We start from the raw sequence: 16,641 nt of genomic DNA on the forward strand, positions 1-16,641 counted from the left end.
CAAATCATAATTACATCGTCGACTGTTAAGTGAATGTTGTTCGCAATATAGATTTTAGCATATATAAATTTGCTTGAAATATGAAGCCTGTGTGCTTTTAGGATTTACGCCCATCTTCCTTGTGTTAAAACTGTTAAGATGCTATATTAAATTATGTCATGTAAATGTACGAATTTCTTACTTGAGAGCATATTTATATTTACAAAAGAGAAAGTACAATCAAACCTATCTATAAATGTCTCTCAATAGAAGCATAAAATTTCACCACTGTAGACAGGTGACCTTTCTAAACAGGTTCTACCACACTCCTTTCTTTCTCAATGGACCGCAAATGCATGGCCACCATATACAGGTGACCCTTTATAGAAAGGTGGCCAGTAAGACACGTTTGACTGTTGTTTCAAGCTTAGTTCGATGGCATTTAATGTCAGACGACAAAGGATAGTACAGTCAGATTGGTATAGTAACGAGAGAGTCGCTTTTTATACTGATGGGGCCATCTGGCGCCCTCTTTTGATTGAAGCTTTACATGTGTTCTTCTAAAATCTCAGAAACAATATTGACACATCCTCCCCTCTTTGAGCTTTGTGCCGGAGAATGTCTCAATTTTGGAGGTCAATATCAACCTGGTACCAAAACAGATAAAAGATTAAAGAATATCAAAAAATTGGTTTATGAGATCTTTTACAATCATATAACTGCACAAAATAATATTTCAAAGCAAAAATATCAGAGTCCTTTTGAGTTCTTGTGAGTCTTCATAGTGTCAGAAGATTTGGGATTGTGTTTAGAGTCCAGTTTCTTCAAATTTTAAAAAAAAGTTCAAATGTCCAAACAGAGTTAGATGAAGTGATGTCATTCACGTATCTCACGAATGTTCTCTTTTAAGTGTTCAAAATGTTACGAAATCTTTCATCTTATGCGGTTCTCGACGTTGTCTGTTTGAACGTCTCAGCGAGCTTGTGTTGTTCTCGTCAAGCGTCTCAGATGTACCATCACCGCGAAACTTCACAGGACTTGTAGTGGTAGATTGACGCTGCTCTGTAGTCCTCACCTTGGGTTGGTTGTTGTCCTGGCATTCCCAGTTAAACATGTTGGGAATAGGATCAAGTGTATCTGACGTGGATGAGGTCGCTCTGAGATGTTCTCTGTTTCTACGAAGTGTTTGACCATCACAGCGAACTTCATATGATCGATCGTCTATTTTCTTCAGGATCACCGCTTTCTTCCATTTCTTTCTATGGTTGAATGGTTTCACACGTACAGTTGCTCCAAGTGGAAGATCCTTGAGCTTCCTTGTATTTCTGTTGAAATACTTCTCCTGTCGTCTCTGGTTTGAATTGAGTTTCTCGACATCAGGTCCTGAGTCACGATCAGGCATCAACAACTGAGTTGTGGTGGGTAGGAGTGTACGTGTTCGTCTACCCATGAACCTTTGCGCAGGACTGGTCTGGGTACCTTGAGTTGGTGTATTACGAACGTTGAGTAAGGCTAGATCAACGTTATCTCCAGTGTCCTTGCATTTGGTAAGCAGTCTTTTGGCAGTCTTAACAGCAGACTCTGCCTTGCCATTTGCCTTGCTGTTGTGAGGTGAGATGGTGTTATGCTTGATTCCCATCTCTTTGGCAAACTCAGCAAAGTCCCTTGAAGAGAAAGGAGGTCCATTGTCTGAGACAATGATCTCTGGCACTCCATAGCGTCCGATGTGACGTTTCAGTCGCTTGATAACTGCGGGGGCAGTCGTCCTCTGTAGCTTTTCTATCTCAAAGAAATTGGAGTAGTAACAGACCATAATGAGATAGTTCTCGTTATCATGATGGAAGAGATCGATTCCAATTCTTGACCATGGCCTGTCAGAGATAGGATGAGACATCAAAGGTTGGGCAGGTTGAGAGACTGAGTTTTCTTGACAGGTCTCGCATGTCTGGATCCACTCCTTTATCTCCTTGTTCATACCTGGCCAATAGACATATTCACGGGCTCTTCTCAAAGTTCCTTCGACTCCATTGTGGCCAATGTGTAACTCCTCCTTGATCTGTCGCCTCATCTGCTTAGGGATTACCAGCCGTTCTCCCTTGAAAATCAGATCATCAGTCACCGAAAGTTCATCTCTGAAACTGAAGTATGGAGTCAGTGACAAAGGAAGCTTTGTCTTGTTGTCTGGCCACCCATCAAGTATGGTGTCTTTGAGCTGGGAGAGAGTTGGATCTTGGGTAGTCTGTCTCTTTATCTCAGCTATCTTGTCATCAGGGAGAGACAAGAGTTTGACAGCATTCACCACCTCTAGATCATGCTGTCCGCTCTCATACGGAAGAGAAGCACGGCTTAGTGCATCAGCCAAGATGTTGTCCTTCCCTTTAAGGTATTTCACTTCAACATCATACGCCATGGCGCGTAGTAACATTCCTTGTAGGCGTTTGGGAGCTTTGTCCAGGGCCTTCTTCACAATGCACTCCAGTGGTTTGTGGTCACTATATACTGTTGTCTTACGACCAAAAGTGAACTGATTCCACTTTTCCAGTGCAAAGACTATTGCTAGCATCTCCTTCTCAATGACAGAATATCTGGTCTCAGGATCACTCAGCATCCTACTGGCATATGCTATTGGTTGACCATCCTGTAGCATCACAGCACCTAACCCTGTAGCACTGGCATCAGTTTGGATTTGAAGTGGCTTGCTTTGGTTGTAGAACGCCAACACAGGAGCTTGTATCAGCATCTCTTTCAGCAACCTAAAGGCTTTGTCATGGTTGGAGTCCCAAGTCCACGCAGAGTTGTTGTGGGTTAAGTCATTGAGAGGCTTCATGACATCAGATAGTTTGGGCAGATACCTGGCCAAATAATTGACCATGCCACGTAAGCGATGGATGTCATCCTTGCAGGTTGGAGAACTCATGTTCAGGATTGCATCGATCTTGGATGGATCAGCTTTCAGTCCAGAGTTGGATACTATGTGGCCTAGGAACGAGATTTCCTTCAGTCGAAATTGGCATTTCTCCTTATTCAAGACTATGCCAACAGTTTGACATCTCTGTAGAAGACTCTGTAGTCGGGTATCATGCTCAGCATCACTGTTACCCCAGATTATGATGTCATCTGCCACACATCGTACCCCTTGAAGACCATCCAGTGCTAGATGAAGTCTCTTTTGGAAGATTTCGCTGCTAACCTTCAAGCCAAATGGTAGACGTTTCCATTTATACCTTCCCCATGGTGTTGCAAAGGTAGTTAGCAGACTTGAGTCGTCGTCAAGAACACAATGCAAATATCCATCTTTTAGATCACAGATGGAGAAGACCGTTGCATTGGACAGTTGAGGCAGGATATCATCGAGAACAGGCAGAGGATAATGTTCTCTTTTCAGCACGAGATTGAGTGGTCTAGGGTCTAAGCACACACGCACTTTACCAGATTTCTTCTGTACAACAGCCATCTGGCTTACCCAGTCAGTTGGAGAACTTACTTCCTCAATCAGGTCTCTTGTCTGCAGTGCATCAAGTTCATCCTTCACAATACTTCTCAAGGATTCTGGTATCACTCTAGCAGGACGAACACTAGGGGTAGCATCATCCATAACAGTCAGATGAACATCGTTCCCCGGCAGAGTACCAGTCACAGAGGATGAGAAGACCACAGGATACTCTTTGTGAAGATTCTCAGGAGCTAGGTTGCAGACATTCTCAGGAAATATGTTGTGGACTATTTCCATAGATTCGTAGTGAACAGTGATAAGCTGCATCTTCTCAGAAGCTGTTTTGCTTAGCAGTGGAGTCAGATCCTCCTTAACTATGACATAGTCAATCCTGTACTTTTTTCCAGTAGCTGGATTCCTTGTCACGACTTTGCACTTTCCCACAGCACGTAGTAGCGGAGAGTGGTTCCACATCCGGAGATGGATGCATTCATTTCTCACTACATCTTCTTCAGACAGAAACTTCTGTGGGAGAACACTCACTGTTGCTCCAGAGTCCAACTGGAACTGTACTCTTCGACCATTTAGTAGCATGTTGCAAAAAATTGGTCCATCTTCAGGACTTACTGTATTTATCTGTACAACACTGATACTTTCAGTGGAGGAGTACTCATCATCTTCGAGTTGGTGAACACTCTTGGAAGTACACACTGCAGATCCCTTGAAGTGATTGGGCTTATGGCACACATTGCACCTTTGACCCCATGCAGGGCAGCATTCCTTCTTCATTTCGTGTGATTTATTACAGAACTTGCACTTTTTGAGCTCTTTCGGCTTCTGCTTTACAAACTTCTGCTTTCCACTTCCAGTTTTAGCATGTTCAACGCCTTCATGTGAGTAGACGTCGCTTCAACTGCTTTACAAACATCAATGGCAGTAGAGAGGTCAAGATCAGATTTGGAGATGAGTAGTTCTCGCATACGATCATCACGTACTCCCAGTAGAACACGATCAACGAGCAATTTGTCATTCATGCAGTCACAGAATCCACACGTCTTACTCATTGTACGCAGAGCTGTCACATACTGTTCAATAGATTCACCATCTTCCTGACTGCATTGATTGAACTTGAATCTTTCAAAGAATTCTCTGCTCTCACCAAGGAAATGTTTATCAAACTTATCCAGTATCACAGAGCATTTCACACTTTCAGCGGCATTAGCAAACTTCATGCCGTTGTAGACACGCAGACAATCTTGTCCCACACTGTGCAGTAGTAGTGCAGTTTGGTACCGATCTGGTTGTTTGGAGAGGTTTGTGAGAATAGTGTAGTTGTCCCATTGCTGTCTCCAGATTTTCCACCCTTCAACTAGACCTACATTTCCCGCAGCCGCATGGAAATGACCAGGGGGTTGGACAGAAGGCTTTACGAAATGGGCCCCTTGCAAATCACCCTCAGTACCCTCAGGAGACACAGTGTCAGGCATGTTGTACACCACAGCAAACAATTCAGACAGAGATCTCGAATTTCAATGCTTTGCATGCAAGTAACACTACACAAACTTACATGAGTGGGGCTGACTATACGTTGAGTTGACTCTCAAAGTAAACAGGTGAATTCCAGTTCATAACACGGTATGCAGACGCATAATAGAGTTATAGGTGTATTACAAACACTTTCCTACATGGATTTACAAACTTTCACCGCTGTCATCATGTTTCAAGCTTAGTTCGATGGCATTTAATGTCAGACGACAAAGGATAGTACAGTCAGATTGGTATAGTAACGAGAGAGTCGCTTTTTATACTGATGGGGCCATCTGGCGCCCTCTTTTGATTGAAGCTTTACATGTGTTCTTCTAAAATCTCAGAAACAATATTGACACAACTGTAATGAATATTAGTTAGAATTGAATTAGATTGATGATATTGGTTTTTTTTTTTTTTTATAAGAGGCAAAGGACAGAAGTAGAAGAAATCCTAAAGAAATTGGTCGTATTACGGAATGGGACGAGCAGTTTAATTACAACACGACAGTCAATGACAGTAGTCTTGTGTGTCACCTATTGAAATGTGCGAACATGACAGTGACGTATGACGTAATCCGAACATGATTTTTATGAGACATACAATAATGTATTGTAATTGCCCTTGAGTTGATTTTTCGAAAATAATTGCGATCGTATTTGTTAAAACATGGAACCTGATATTTTCAAATCAATATATACAATCATGTCTATATATTCCCAATGCAATTAAGCAAATAGACTTTATGTATTTTTGATAGTTCATGTACCAATAGAAGCAATAAAACAGCACAGTCATCACAATAGCTCAAGTAATATGAATTGTGAAAATATCTGAAGTGTATTTTACCTGATGTGATGCCTTATACCGTGGTATTTACTCACGATCTGATTCTCGTTCGTACTTGGAAAATTTCAGTCTTAAGTGAAAATAAGGGTATAGTTTTAATAACAGAAGGTGTTTTTTTAGAAGAAAGAAAAATCAAATTTATGATCCAGATTTAATTTCTTTAAGTATAAGAGTGAGCTCCCATGATGCAAATCAACCATTAATGAAAACGCGCCTGTGAGATATGAACATACAATCGGAGCTTGTTTTAGAAAAATAAATGGAAGTATTATAGATAATCATTTGGTAAGGTAGTGTGATATATTTTATACTGCAAACCTTTTATTTTCAGAGCTGTCTTGTGATTAAAAGGTAACAAAATCTTTATCTGTCCACTGATACGTCAAACAAGATTGTCAAAAGCGGATTCAACCATGAGTCAAACCCTAGCAATTTGTATCACGTTACTGCCCAAAATATGATCACTAATAAAGCCATTCCCCCCCCCCCCCCGAAGGTTCATAACCCAGTGGTTTGAGATACATGTATTATGTTTCGGAATTGTTTACCTTTGGAATCATACGAACCCTTGGAAAAACAAGTGTGTAAAAAAAGTAAAGTGTACCAAAATAAACATTTGAAAAATGAACAGAACGGCTGTCTATCCAGTGATATATGATTAAGTATATCATAATAATATGAAACTATTAAAGTACGTTGCTCGGAGGGAGTTTAGGGGAAGGGGTAGCCCCTGCCTACACGAATACAAAAAGGGCTGTCGACATTCAGTTGTCAACAAAGTCAAAGACGTAAGTCTGTCTGTGCGTTTGATGATTTTTGTTGCCTCATTTGATATTGCCTGTTGGCAGTCGCAAGTTTTGAAGACCAAAACTTCTCTTCCCATCAATATGTTTAATGACAACCCCGAGTTCTACAAAGCATCGTGATAACTTGTTATTCGGGATTGGGCTTCTGAGACTACAGCCATTTTATTCTTGTGTTGTTTGCTCGGTACGCCACGTAAAGCTTTTGAAGTGAAACGTACAACAATTAGGCTGATTGTTCAGTATTGTCTGATGTATTGATCGAATCTCCCTAATGTCGAATGCACCCATTTTCCAGGGGTACAGGGTAGTCACTGTGTTTTTCCTCCATAATATACATGTACCTAATTATCCACCCACGGATGCTCAGATACGCTTCGCACGGAGTACACTCATGGCTGCAATGTTTAATGAAAAGGATACTGAAAACGATGTAAGTAGGTATGATGTTGGATATTATATAGCATGATTAGCTAGCAAACTTAATAGTTTTCAAATTAAGTGTTGTTTGAACATTCGTGAGAGAGACAGAGATGGAGAGAGAGAGAGATCATTGCTACAGACGTGTAAGCTGATACAAGTCAATCAGAATAATTAACTGCATGTAGTATCAAGTTCTCATTTTCAAAATAAGAGTGGAGAAGGGGGAGACAAAAAATGCTCATAGACTTATTTTATTTCCCACAGATAATGCGTGTTGCCAAAATGTCCTTTTCGTAACAAAAGAAAAAGGTCGACCCGTATTGACTTTACACACCGGACTTTGGCTGAAAAGGGGGGGGGGGGGGGGTCGGTTGGAACACGCATATGCGTACCCAAAATAACACTGAGTGGGGGGGGGGGCGGGAGATAATGGCCTTTAATTTCGTAGCTATTTCAGGGCAGCTCCATATTCTTCATTGTAGACATAACATTACAAATCTATAGATGCATGGTTATAACTCGCTTCGCTTTTTAAATTTGATGAACTGGGAAATTAAGGTCCATTTCTAGTGAAAACGACAACCCCTAGTGAAACCATGGACTTAATACGGATGGACATTCAACGGGATTCTTTCTTTGATCCAATCATAGTCGTCGCCTTCTGATTAACATGTGCATCTTAATGAGAACATTCAGCTGTTTTAACAATAACGACTGCGTAAGCATTTTCGGTCATTGACAAAGAAGTAGTTTCCCTCTCTTGGGTTTTGTTTGGATGGTGTGCTCTGTAAGAGTGTGTCTTAAATCAAAGCATCCTCAATGTGGAGCAGCAAAGTTGAAAAGCAAAGTTGAAAAGCAGACGATTTTGGTGATATTAAATGTATTATTACTGATTCGCAAACTTTCGCACACAACTATGACCTTATAAAACAATTAGAAGGCCATGATCTGTATCAGCCCTGTGCGTTGTAACTCTGTAATATTATGAGGAAATAGGGGGAAACGGGATTTTAAATCACAACCAAAAAAAATCCAAAAATAACCTCTATCTGGTAATATCAACATGTTTTTCCAAAAAAGATACATGTACAGTACACGGAACAACAATTTCCGATTATAAGCCAGAACTGCACATCTATTTTCCATGATTTAGGTGAGTAATTTTCTTCTGCGCATGTAGATTAACATGTGTAAAATCACTATCTTGATTCTGTCCCGGCTTTTTGCCGGCGACCATGATGAGACCAAAGGGAAGAAACATGTACGGAATGTTATTGAGACGACATTGATCACAATCACAATGAATTCGTTAAGAAAACGATGAATGTCCATCCGTAATAGGTCCATGGTGAAACTAAGTTGTACACTCGATTTTATTTATCCTCTCCGATTAATTGGATATAGGTCTAGAGTGCAAAATTATTAGACAAGTCTTTTTATTTTGTAGGCCTCATTTTGCATGTAGTTATACAGACTTACAGCAGTCCATAATTATTGTCAACTCTCCTACTCATATCCAATTTTGTATTCAAATTTAAAACGAAATAGAAAGAAAAGAGAAAACAACCCTGACTTTGAATGCAAGCTAAAAAATAGCTCAATAAGTCCTATCACACTATTGCGAGTTTGTTTTTGTTAATGATCCACAGCGATCTCGTTCATTGCTTTATCACATTTCTAATCAAGTAGTCCTATTTTACAATAATCATACATGATTTCATTTTTGATACCGTCGATTTAACATGGGATGTTCTGTGTCATTTCTTATGAATCTTCTAGGTGATTAGGGGAGTCTGAGGATCTGTGAACTCTGAATATATACGGGTGTCCGAGGAATCAAGATGAAAATGGAGCTAGACATTTGGCTTGTCCTCGTCTTGTTGGCTATAATTTCCGACACCGGGAACTCTGCAAACATAGCTTTCTACGGTGGGCCAGGCGTTGGTAGCCACTTTAGTACAATTGCTGCTCTTGGCGAGGAGTTGGTAGGGCGTGGCCACAACGTGACCGCCATCATCAGCGGTGAAGTAACATCTGTAAAAAACGATGTGAGATATGCAAAGCTCTTTCATTTTACAAGCACGAACCGCACAGCTTCAGAGGGCAAACTTAAGGATAGGATAGACTTCGTCGCACGTGCGGCAGTTTCCGGAGATTTCCTCGGAGAATTCGCGAAGAATAAGGAGGCGATGCGGGAATACTGGTTGTACGACTGTGACGACATGATCAAGGATGACGATTTCATCAACAGTCTGATGGAGGCCAATTTAGATATGTTCATAATTGACCCCGGTTTTGGTTGTCCCAACCTCCTACCAGAAATACTGAAGAAGCCCTTTACCTTCTTCTTTCCAACTCATCTTGAAGAACACCTGGCTAAGGCATTGGGTTCTCCTGTTAACGTCGCCATACGACCTTCCTATTCAAGTGGTTTCCCGCTGCGGATGACGTTTTGGCAGCGTCTTCATAATTTCCTTCGCGTAGAGGTTTTTCCATCCTTCATCACTATGAGAATGAAAAGCACACAAGAGTACCGCTCTTTGCGGAATATATCTCCACATTCGTCACCTACTGAATTATTCAGCCGAGCGGAATTGTTTCTCGTCAACATGGATTTCGCAGTAGAATTTCCTTTCCCCATCTCGCCAAATGTGATTCCTGTTGGTGGCATCACAACAAAACCAGCCAAGCTGCTGGAACAGGTATGTTTTTATGCGGAGGTGTCGTGGTATAAAGGTCCATTCACTCCACTCTCATTCCAAAGGTTGAGGGTTTGAATCCCAGTCGGGATCCCAGCACTGCCTTGACGTCCTTTGGCAAGACATTAATCAAAATTTGCCACTCTCCACCCAGGGATTATGAGTATACCTAACATTAGCTGGGATAATGATTTTTTGGCAGGGAAGAACAGCACTGACCCTGATAAAGCTTCCCTGGGTAACCAAGACTATTTTTCATATAATAATTAGTATTATCATGGGAGCCTGACGGTTACCCGGTAATGTGTTAGTAAGGACGGAAAACATTTCCCCACGGAATAAACGAAATTGGACGATCTAAGATATGAATAATAAGTAATTAACTTATAAATAAATATCATTTGATTTAGCTTGTTTTGCCTAAGAAATGACAGCACTACACACGGTCTCATGATAATATCCAATTTGAGACTTGGAAATTAATTTCCAGCGAGCGTTCGTTAGTTTATTCACTTTTTTTAAAACAACGTTACTGTTCTCATTATTAAAAATGTGAATCTCTTTAAGCCAATTTCTCAAAATAATAAAGCAAATGTTTTTAGTATCCGGTCTTCATTTTCATTTTGACTATAGGCATTATTCTCAATTATTAAACATACAATGTTGAATCTTGGAAAGATTGTAACCATACTGTCTTCTGCCTCGATGGTTTAACTTTTTCACATCTTTTCAGAACCTGGAAGAGTTCGTCCAAAGCTCTGGTGAAGATGGCGTCATCATCTTTACCATGGGTTCGTACGCAACGTACATGAAGGAGGAGCTCATCCGGGAATTCATGACGGCCTTTTCTCGACTACCTCAGAAAATTGTCTGGAAAGTTACCCTTAACTTTCCTAAAAACATCGACCATTCCAAGTTTAAAGCAATGTCATGGCTGCCACAGAATGACTTACTTGGTAAGAAGTTAAAAACTATACGATGAATATGATGTATGAACGTTTAATTTCTCATTAGGCAGTCAAGAAATCATTCCTTAGACTTCCTTTTTGACCAGGTTAATAGAAACGAGAATGTTTAAATATGACGTTCGCCATTGCTATCGAGGACTATATATCGTGTTGTATTATATGACATATATTTCTCCAATATCCCTCTCTGACAATAAATAAACATTTATTGTCAGAGAGGGATATTGGAGATAAAAACCTATCCATTATATTCACATATTAAGCAGAATAACATTTATGTCGATTTACATTTTCAGCGCACAACAAGACAAAGCTGATCATCTTCCAAGGAGGGAATAACGGTTTCTACGAAGTCGTTTACCATGGTGTGCCGTGCGTGGTCATTCCTTTGCTCGAAGACCAGTACGACGTCGCATCAAGGATAATCCATCACGGAATGGGAGTCAAGCTCGACTACCACACCCTGAATGCTGACAAGATTGAAGAGGCCGTGAGAACAGTGTTAGGAAATAAAAGGTAACACAAATTATAAAACGAAAGTTCTGAAGAAAATAAATGAAAAGTGATTTTGCCAACTAATTAGTCCTTAATAAGGAGTGATTTCGTGTAATATAGAATATTGTCCATAATGTTATGTTTCGCCTCCGTTGAAAAATCACTGACCACTGACGAAATGTTCTTTCTGGTACGAAGATAACCACACAATAATTTTCATTCTTTATTTACCATAATGAAAGAATAACAGCAGTATAGGCTGTATATTCAAAAGAAATCAGTATTGTCATGATTTCCCTCGTGAATTATGAGGCTCTGGGATGGTTTGATCAAGCAATATCCACAATTTCTTGTCAAATTTTTTTCGTCAACCGGGCTGCTGTAAGGACCAATGCATAACCATTGACAGAGACACATTTACATCGTTTTAGTGGCGTCTTCGTATGTTCTCTATATAACCTAGATCAGCGGCCAAAAAACCCCTGCACACATGAATAATCCATGTTTCGAACTATCCATTTATCTCTCTCTTTAAAAAAAAAAAAAAAAAAAAACCTTAGTTACAAAGAGAATACTGCAAGGATTTCCTCGATGTACGGGCATCGCACCATGAGACCAGTTGAAAAAGCAGCTTTCTGGGTAGAACACGTGATCCAACATGGCGGCACCCATCTCAAGTCTGTTGCAGGAGAATTGACTTGGTATCAGTATCATCTAGTGGACATTGTTGGGTTTCTTGCGTTATGTGTAGCTGTAGTATTCATTATTTTATTCTTCGTTTTAAGAATAGCGGTGAGACTAATATGTACTATATGGTGGAAATATCGACATTGTAAAGCGAAGAAAACTGAATAGCACGATTACTAATGCTTTTTATGACATCTTTATGAAGTGTTTGCAATTCCCATCAAACAACAATATGCTAGTAATATGTTATAATGTCCCTCATCTCTTTCAATTTATCCTTTCATTCAGACTCCCAAAAATATGTTTGCCGGATGATTAGAAAAATTAATTCTACAAACAAATTGAAAAACGGAAAAAGATAATTGTACTAGAATAGAGGATTTGATTAATTTCTGTAGATAGTGTTGTGCAATAAATGTTCTAAATAGTAACTAGTTCACATGTATACAAAGACTATTCGATGATGTGATAAAGACAATACTATTATCGTACTAAGTATGCTTTCCCCTGATAACTAAATCTTGTCTCTTTATATTATCAACTTGTAGATAATAGTTCCTCGAACATCAGTCATCTTGCTATGCTTGTTGTAATGTAATGTCCTGTACAGTGTGTCCCGAAAAAAACTATACACTTTTGAAATGGCTGCCGAATAACAAATATATGATTCTAGGGGAAAAGTTATATATGTATGGAAAGCTCATATACTCAACTTTCATATGACACTAAAAGTTGCGAAAATAATTCATGCTCGGGTGAGCACTGCTCACTTTTGTAAAGGGTATGAAAATTAGGTTGCGCAGGAATTAGCCTTCCAATGTGTGAGAGGTAAATCCTTTGGAGCTTACGGAATTGAGGATGATATGACCAATTTATGATCAATTGTGATGAGTTTGGGTTTGCTGAGTGAAATGTTTGGTTTATGGGATTAACATTTTATGCATGAGTGAACAGGAATTGCATTTTTTTTGTAGCACTGTAACTTCCCTGTTAGACTCAGTGGTGTGTTCATGGGAGTCAGGATGGGGTGATGGTACATGTTGTAATTTCCATGTTACAAACTGTTATTCTCTTACATCTGTGACTTTGAATAAAAACCTTCACCCCACATTTCAATTATTGCAAGATTAGTTGAACATCTCATTGATTTATTCAATACCCAGGTAGGGATAAAGTAAATCGAATATTCAAATACGGTTTGTTGAAAAAAGGAATGTCCAAGATGTCGGCTACTTATTCTTCAGGTAAATGGTAACTGAAATGTGGGGTGAAGGTTTTTATTCAAAGTAACAAATGTAAAAAATAACAGTTTGTAACATGTAAATTACAACATGTACCATCACCCCATCCTGACTCTCATGAACACACCACTGAGTCTACCAGGGAAAGTTACAATGCTACAATAGAAAAATGAAATTCCTGTTCCGTGCATTAAAGTTTGGTTTAATAAACCATGGAATTCACTCAGCAAATCATGAATTTATCATATCACCCTCAATGTTGTAAGCTCCAAAGGATTTACCTCTCACACAATAACATTGGAAGGCTAATTCCTGCGCAACCTAATTTTCATACCCTTTACAAAAGTGAGCAGTGCTCACCCAAGCATGAATTATTTTCAAACTTGTTTGTGTCATATGAAAGTTGAGTTTATGGGCTTTCCATACATATACAACTTTTCCCCCTAGAATCATATATTTTTTATTCGGCAGCCATTTCAAAAGTGTATAGTTTTTTTCGGGACACACTGTATAAGGAATGAATTGGTGCTTTGTCACTTACTTTGTTGAATGGGGAGGCAACATTTTAAGAATCGAATGTACGACGTGGTAAAACAATATATATATATATATATATATATGCATAATTATATATAAAATATAATTTCTTATTTTTCAAATAGTCATATTTCTTGTAATGTTAGAACGACTTTCCTGTGAAGTAGAATATTAAAAGATCTATGGACCTTTTCAAATGATTAGTTTCTTAGTTTTCTTTTTAAAGTCTAAAGGATAACAGCTGTACACGATGGGTTTCATTAAATTTTCTTTTTCAAATCTCTGAATGTAAATTGAGATTTGATTTCCGCCTATTTTCATAAATCTAAGCTTGGAAATGGTGATTGAAAAATAGAGGAAGAAGTGTTTACGAAAAGTACCAGATATGGCCTTGATCAGAGAATAATGAGGCGAGAGAAGAGAAACAGAGAGAGAGAGAGGGAGAGGGAGGGGAGGGGGACACAGAGGGACATGTCAGACGGAGAGACGGAAGGAGGGGAAGAGGAAATCTAGAAAAGAGAAAGAGAGGGGGGTTGCCATTATCGAGCTAAACAATAATGAAGCAGGAGAAGAAAGAGAGAGAGAGAGAGAGAGAGAGAGAGGGAGAGAGAGAGAGAGAGAGATGAAGGGAGATAGAGTGGGTTGGTAGGGGTCAATAAGGTAAAAAAAAGGGGAGGCAAAAAAGTCTCCCAGAAAGAAAGGAAATTATTTGAAAACTATATTTAAGTGAGAGAACGAGGCAGGCTTCGACAAGGACATGCATGGTCTGATGGTCAGACATTTAGAAATTCTTTAAAGGTACAATTATTATTATAAACAAACAATATAGAAATGCTGTGCAGTGCTTCCTATACCTTGTTCACATAATCTTTTACCGTTGATTAGTTTTAATCACCTTTCTATACAACAATATTATACTGTATTACAGTTTCGGTGGTAGCACCAATAAAACCTTTGGCTTTCCTAGCTGTCTCCACATTTCATTTGATAATTTTTGTTGTTGTTGTATTCTATTGTAAACTTTTCTCTTTAACTTGTATGCTATGTTTTGTATTTTATATGTTTCTTATGATGTTTTTATGATGAATGAAATAAAGATCAATAAAGAAAAAATATGTTCTGTTTCACATAAGGGAATGTAAAGTTATACTTATCAAGAAAAGAGAAGAACGTAAAATGTTATTTTGTTTACTTTTTGAATTTATTTGGAATTTTTAAATTTATTTCCGCAAAATATGAGATAAAAGTGTACAAAACGATATAATCAAATGAAGTAGAGGGATAACAGGTTATCCCTTTGAACAATATCAAAGAAAATAGGTACACAAAGTAAATACATTACAAATTGAAATCGAAGTTAAGTTAAAAAGTACAAGACTCATAATACTACCCATAGACAAACGAGGACACACACATACACATACCCACGAAATTCCTTACTCGCATTCTTTAAAAGTGACTTGTTCCTGTAAAGTCCGAATATAAATCTGAGGAGTAAATACTACGTACAATGGTAACAAATTGTGAATCTTGGTATTTACTTTCGGACGCCATTAATAAGAAAGCAGAATCACATCGTGACTTGGTAAACCATTCATTTCTTAGAAGATATTTGTTTTGCTTCTCCTTGCCACCTGTCACTCCTACCAGTGCCTACGTCATCTTCAAGTGGCTATGGGTGATTAAAAGAAAAGTAGTTCTCACTTTTCCGTGAAGGGATAGTTTGTTTAATCATGTGCTGAACCTGCTAATCGAATATGGTTTCTATAGGCCATTTTTGTAATAATTTATAACCAAATTTAATGCATATATATACGTTTTTGTGAAGTGCCTCGATACAAGCTATTTCATTAACCTGCTAAGAATAATAGTATTTCAATAGACAAAATCCGAACCTAACAACACTTGATATATGCATTTTGCATTCTGACTATTGAAATACTATTATTCTTATCGGGTGAATGAAATAATTTGTATTGATGCACTTCACAAAGACTTATGTATTACATTTGGTAACATTACGAAAATGGCCTATTGGTTAGACAATATATTATTAAAATTGCCCTTGTGGTTCACAGTCCGGCGACTTATCCTCGAGACCACATCACTTCTCAACACCACCTGTTGAATTGTGAGAACATAACAATGACACGTTACGAGGCTAAACCAAACATGGTTTCTATTATAGATAGACAATAGGGTATTGACATTGTCCTTGAATGGATTCGTCGAAAATGGTTGCGATTGTGTACATGTGTTTTGAAAAGATGTAAGAAAATTATATGTAACGCGCTGACTTATGATATTTCAAAATATCACAGTCATGATTTTATGCGGCAAACAATAACGATGGATTTTTCATAAAACTTCACATCTCGCTCTCAATCGTTGCCATGTTTGATATATAAAAAAAGCATTTGGAAAGCTTTAGAGAAGACGATAACATAATTATGTCCAGCAAGACGTTAATTCTTAGAAGTTGTTTCTAATGGTAGCTAGCCTGTATACGTCATCGACAATCGAATTTGGTTAATTGAAGTATAATGGTCAATGCTTTTCTGTGAAAAGACAGATTGTTTGTGTACTCATTAAATAATACGTTCAGGGCTCTATGTAAATAGACCATTAGTCTACAGCGCATCGGCATAGGTTGATTTTCAGACACTGGGAAATCTTAATAAGCATTCCATTATGTCCGTTTAGGTGTCTCATATATATTATTAAAAAAATTCTTTCATGATGCAAAATATGCGTTTATTCCTTTAGTATTAATAAAAAAAGTAATTCTTAATAAAGTTCAGGTAGCCTAGCTTTTCAGAATCGCTTTGTATTCATGATACCCATAAATTAAAGCGAGATGGGCCAACCAATTAAGTTTAAACTAGGAGAGAAAAATAAAAAAAAATGATGCAATTTTCATCTTATCACTGAAACAAGACTAGACTGAACACAAATATTGCGTCAGTGAATGGTTCTTTATCGTTGTTTCAGTAAACATGC

The 16,641-nt window shown here is 38.4% G+C and overlaps 2 protein-coding genes across 4 annotated transcripts; one reads left to right on the top strand and one right to left on the bottom strand.

The window, feature by feature from the left end:
• Positions 1-892: 892 nt before the first annotated feature.
• On the bottom strand, positions 893-4,006 carry LOC105436951 (uncharacterized protein K02A2.6-like). Its single transcript, XM_011663034.2, has one exon. It carries the CDS (start codon positions 4,004-4,006, stop codon positions 893-895), a length of 3,114 nt encoding a protein of 1,037 aa, XP_011661336.2.
• A 2,829-nt stretch (positions 4,007-6,835) lies between these two features.
• On the top strand, positions 6,836-12,464 carry LOC115928711 (UDP-glucuronosyltransferase 2B33-like). 3 transcript variants are annotated; one of them, XM_030996528.1, is made up of 5 exons: positions 6,836-7,032; positions 8,794-9,716; positions 10,447-10,669; positions 10,978-11,197; positions 11,737-12,464. In XM_030996528.1, the coding sequence occupies exons 2-5, from the start codon at positions 8,856-8,858 to the stop codon at positions 12,029-12,031; spliced, it is 1,599 nt and encodes a 532-aa protein (XP_030852388.1). In that variant the 5' UTR covers positions 6,836-7,032; positions 8,794-8,855; the 3' UTR covers positions 12,032-12,464. The 3 variants fall into 3 exon arrangements, with proteins under 3 accessions (XP_030852388.1, XP_030852389.1, XP_030852387.1); XM_030996529.1 differs by having other exon boundaries at positions 6,836-7,028; XM_030996527.1 differs by having other exon boundaries at positions 6,836-7,024.
• Positions 12,465-16,641: the final 4,177 nt, after the last annotated feature.

Source organism: Strongylocentrotus purpuratus, unplaced genomic scaffold (assembly GCF_000002235.5).
Source record: "Strongylocentrotus purpuratus isolate Spur 01 unplaced genomic scaffold, Spur_5.0 spur5_scaffold_3, whole genome shotgun sequence".
Taxonomy (NCBI): domain Eukaryota; kingdom Metazoa; phylum Echinodermata; class Echinoidea; order Camarodonta; family Strongylocentrotidae; genus Strongylocentrotus; species Strongylocentrotus purpuratus.

Bases quoted from the DNA above. Each gene is read 5' to 3' on its own strand.
- LOC105436951 (XM_011663034.2), bottom strand. From the start codon at position 4,006: ATGCTACTAAATGGTCGAAGAGTACAGTTCCAGTTGGACTCTGGAGCA.
- LOC115928711 (XM_030996528.1), top strand. From the start codon at position 8,856: ATGAAAATGGAGCTAGACATTTGGCTTGTCCTCGTCTTGTTGGCTATA. The intron at 9,717-10,446 runs GTATGTTTTTAT...ACATCTTTTCAG, and splicing joins CAGCCAAGCTGCTGGAACAG to AACCTGGAAGAGTTCGTCCA. The intron at 11,198-11,736 runs GTAACACAAATT...AAAAAACCTTAG, and splicing joins ACAGTGTTAGGAAATAAAAG to TTACAAAGAGAATACTGCAA.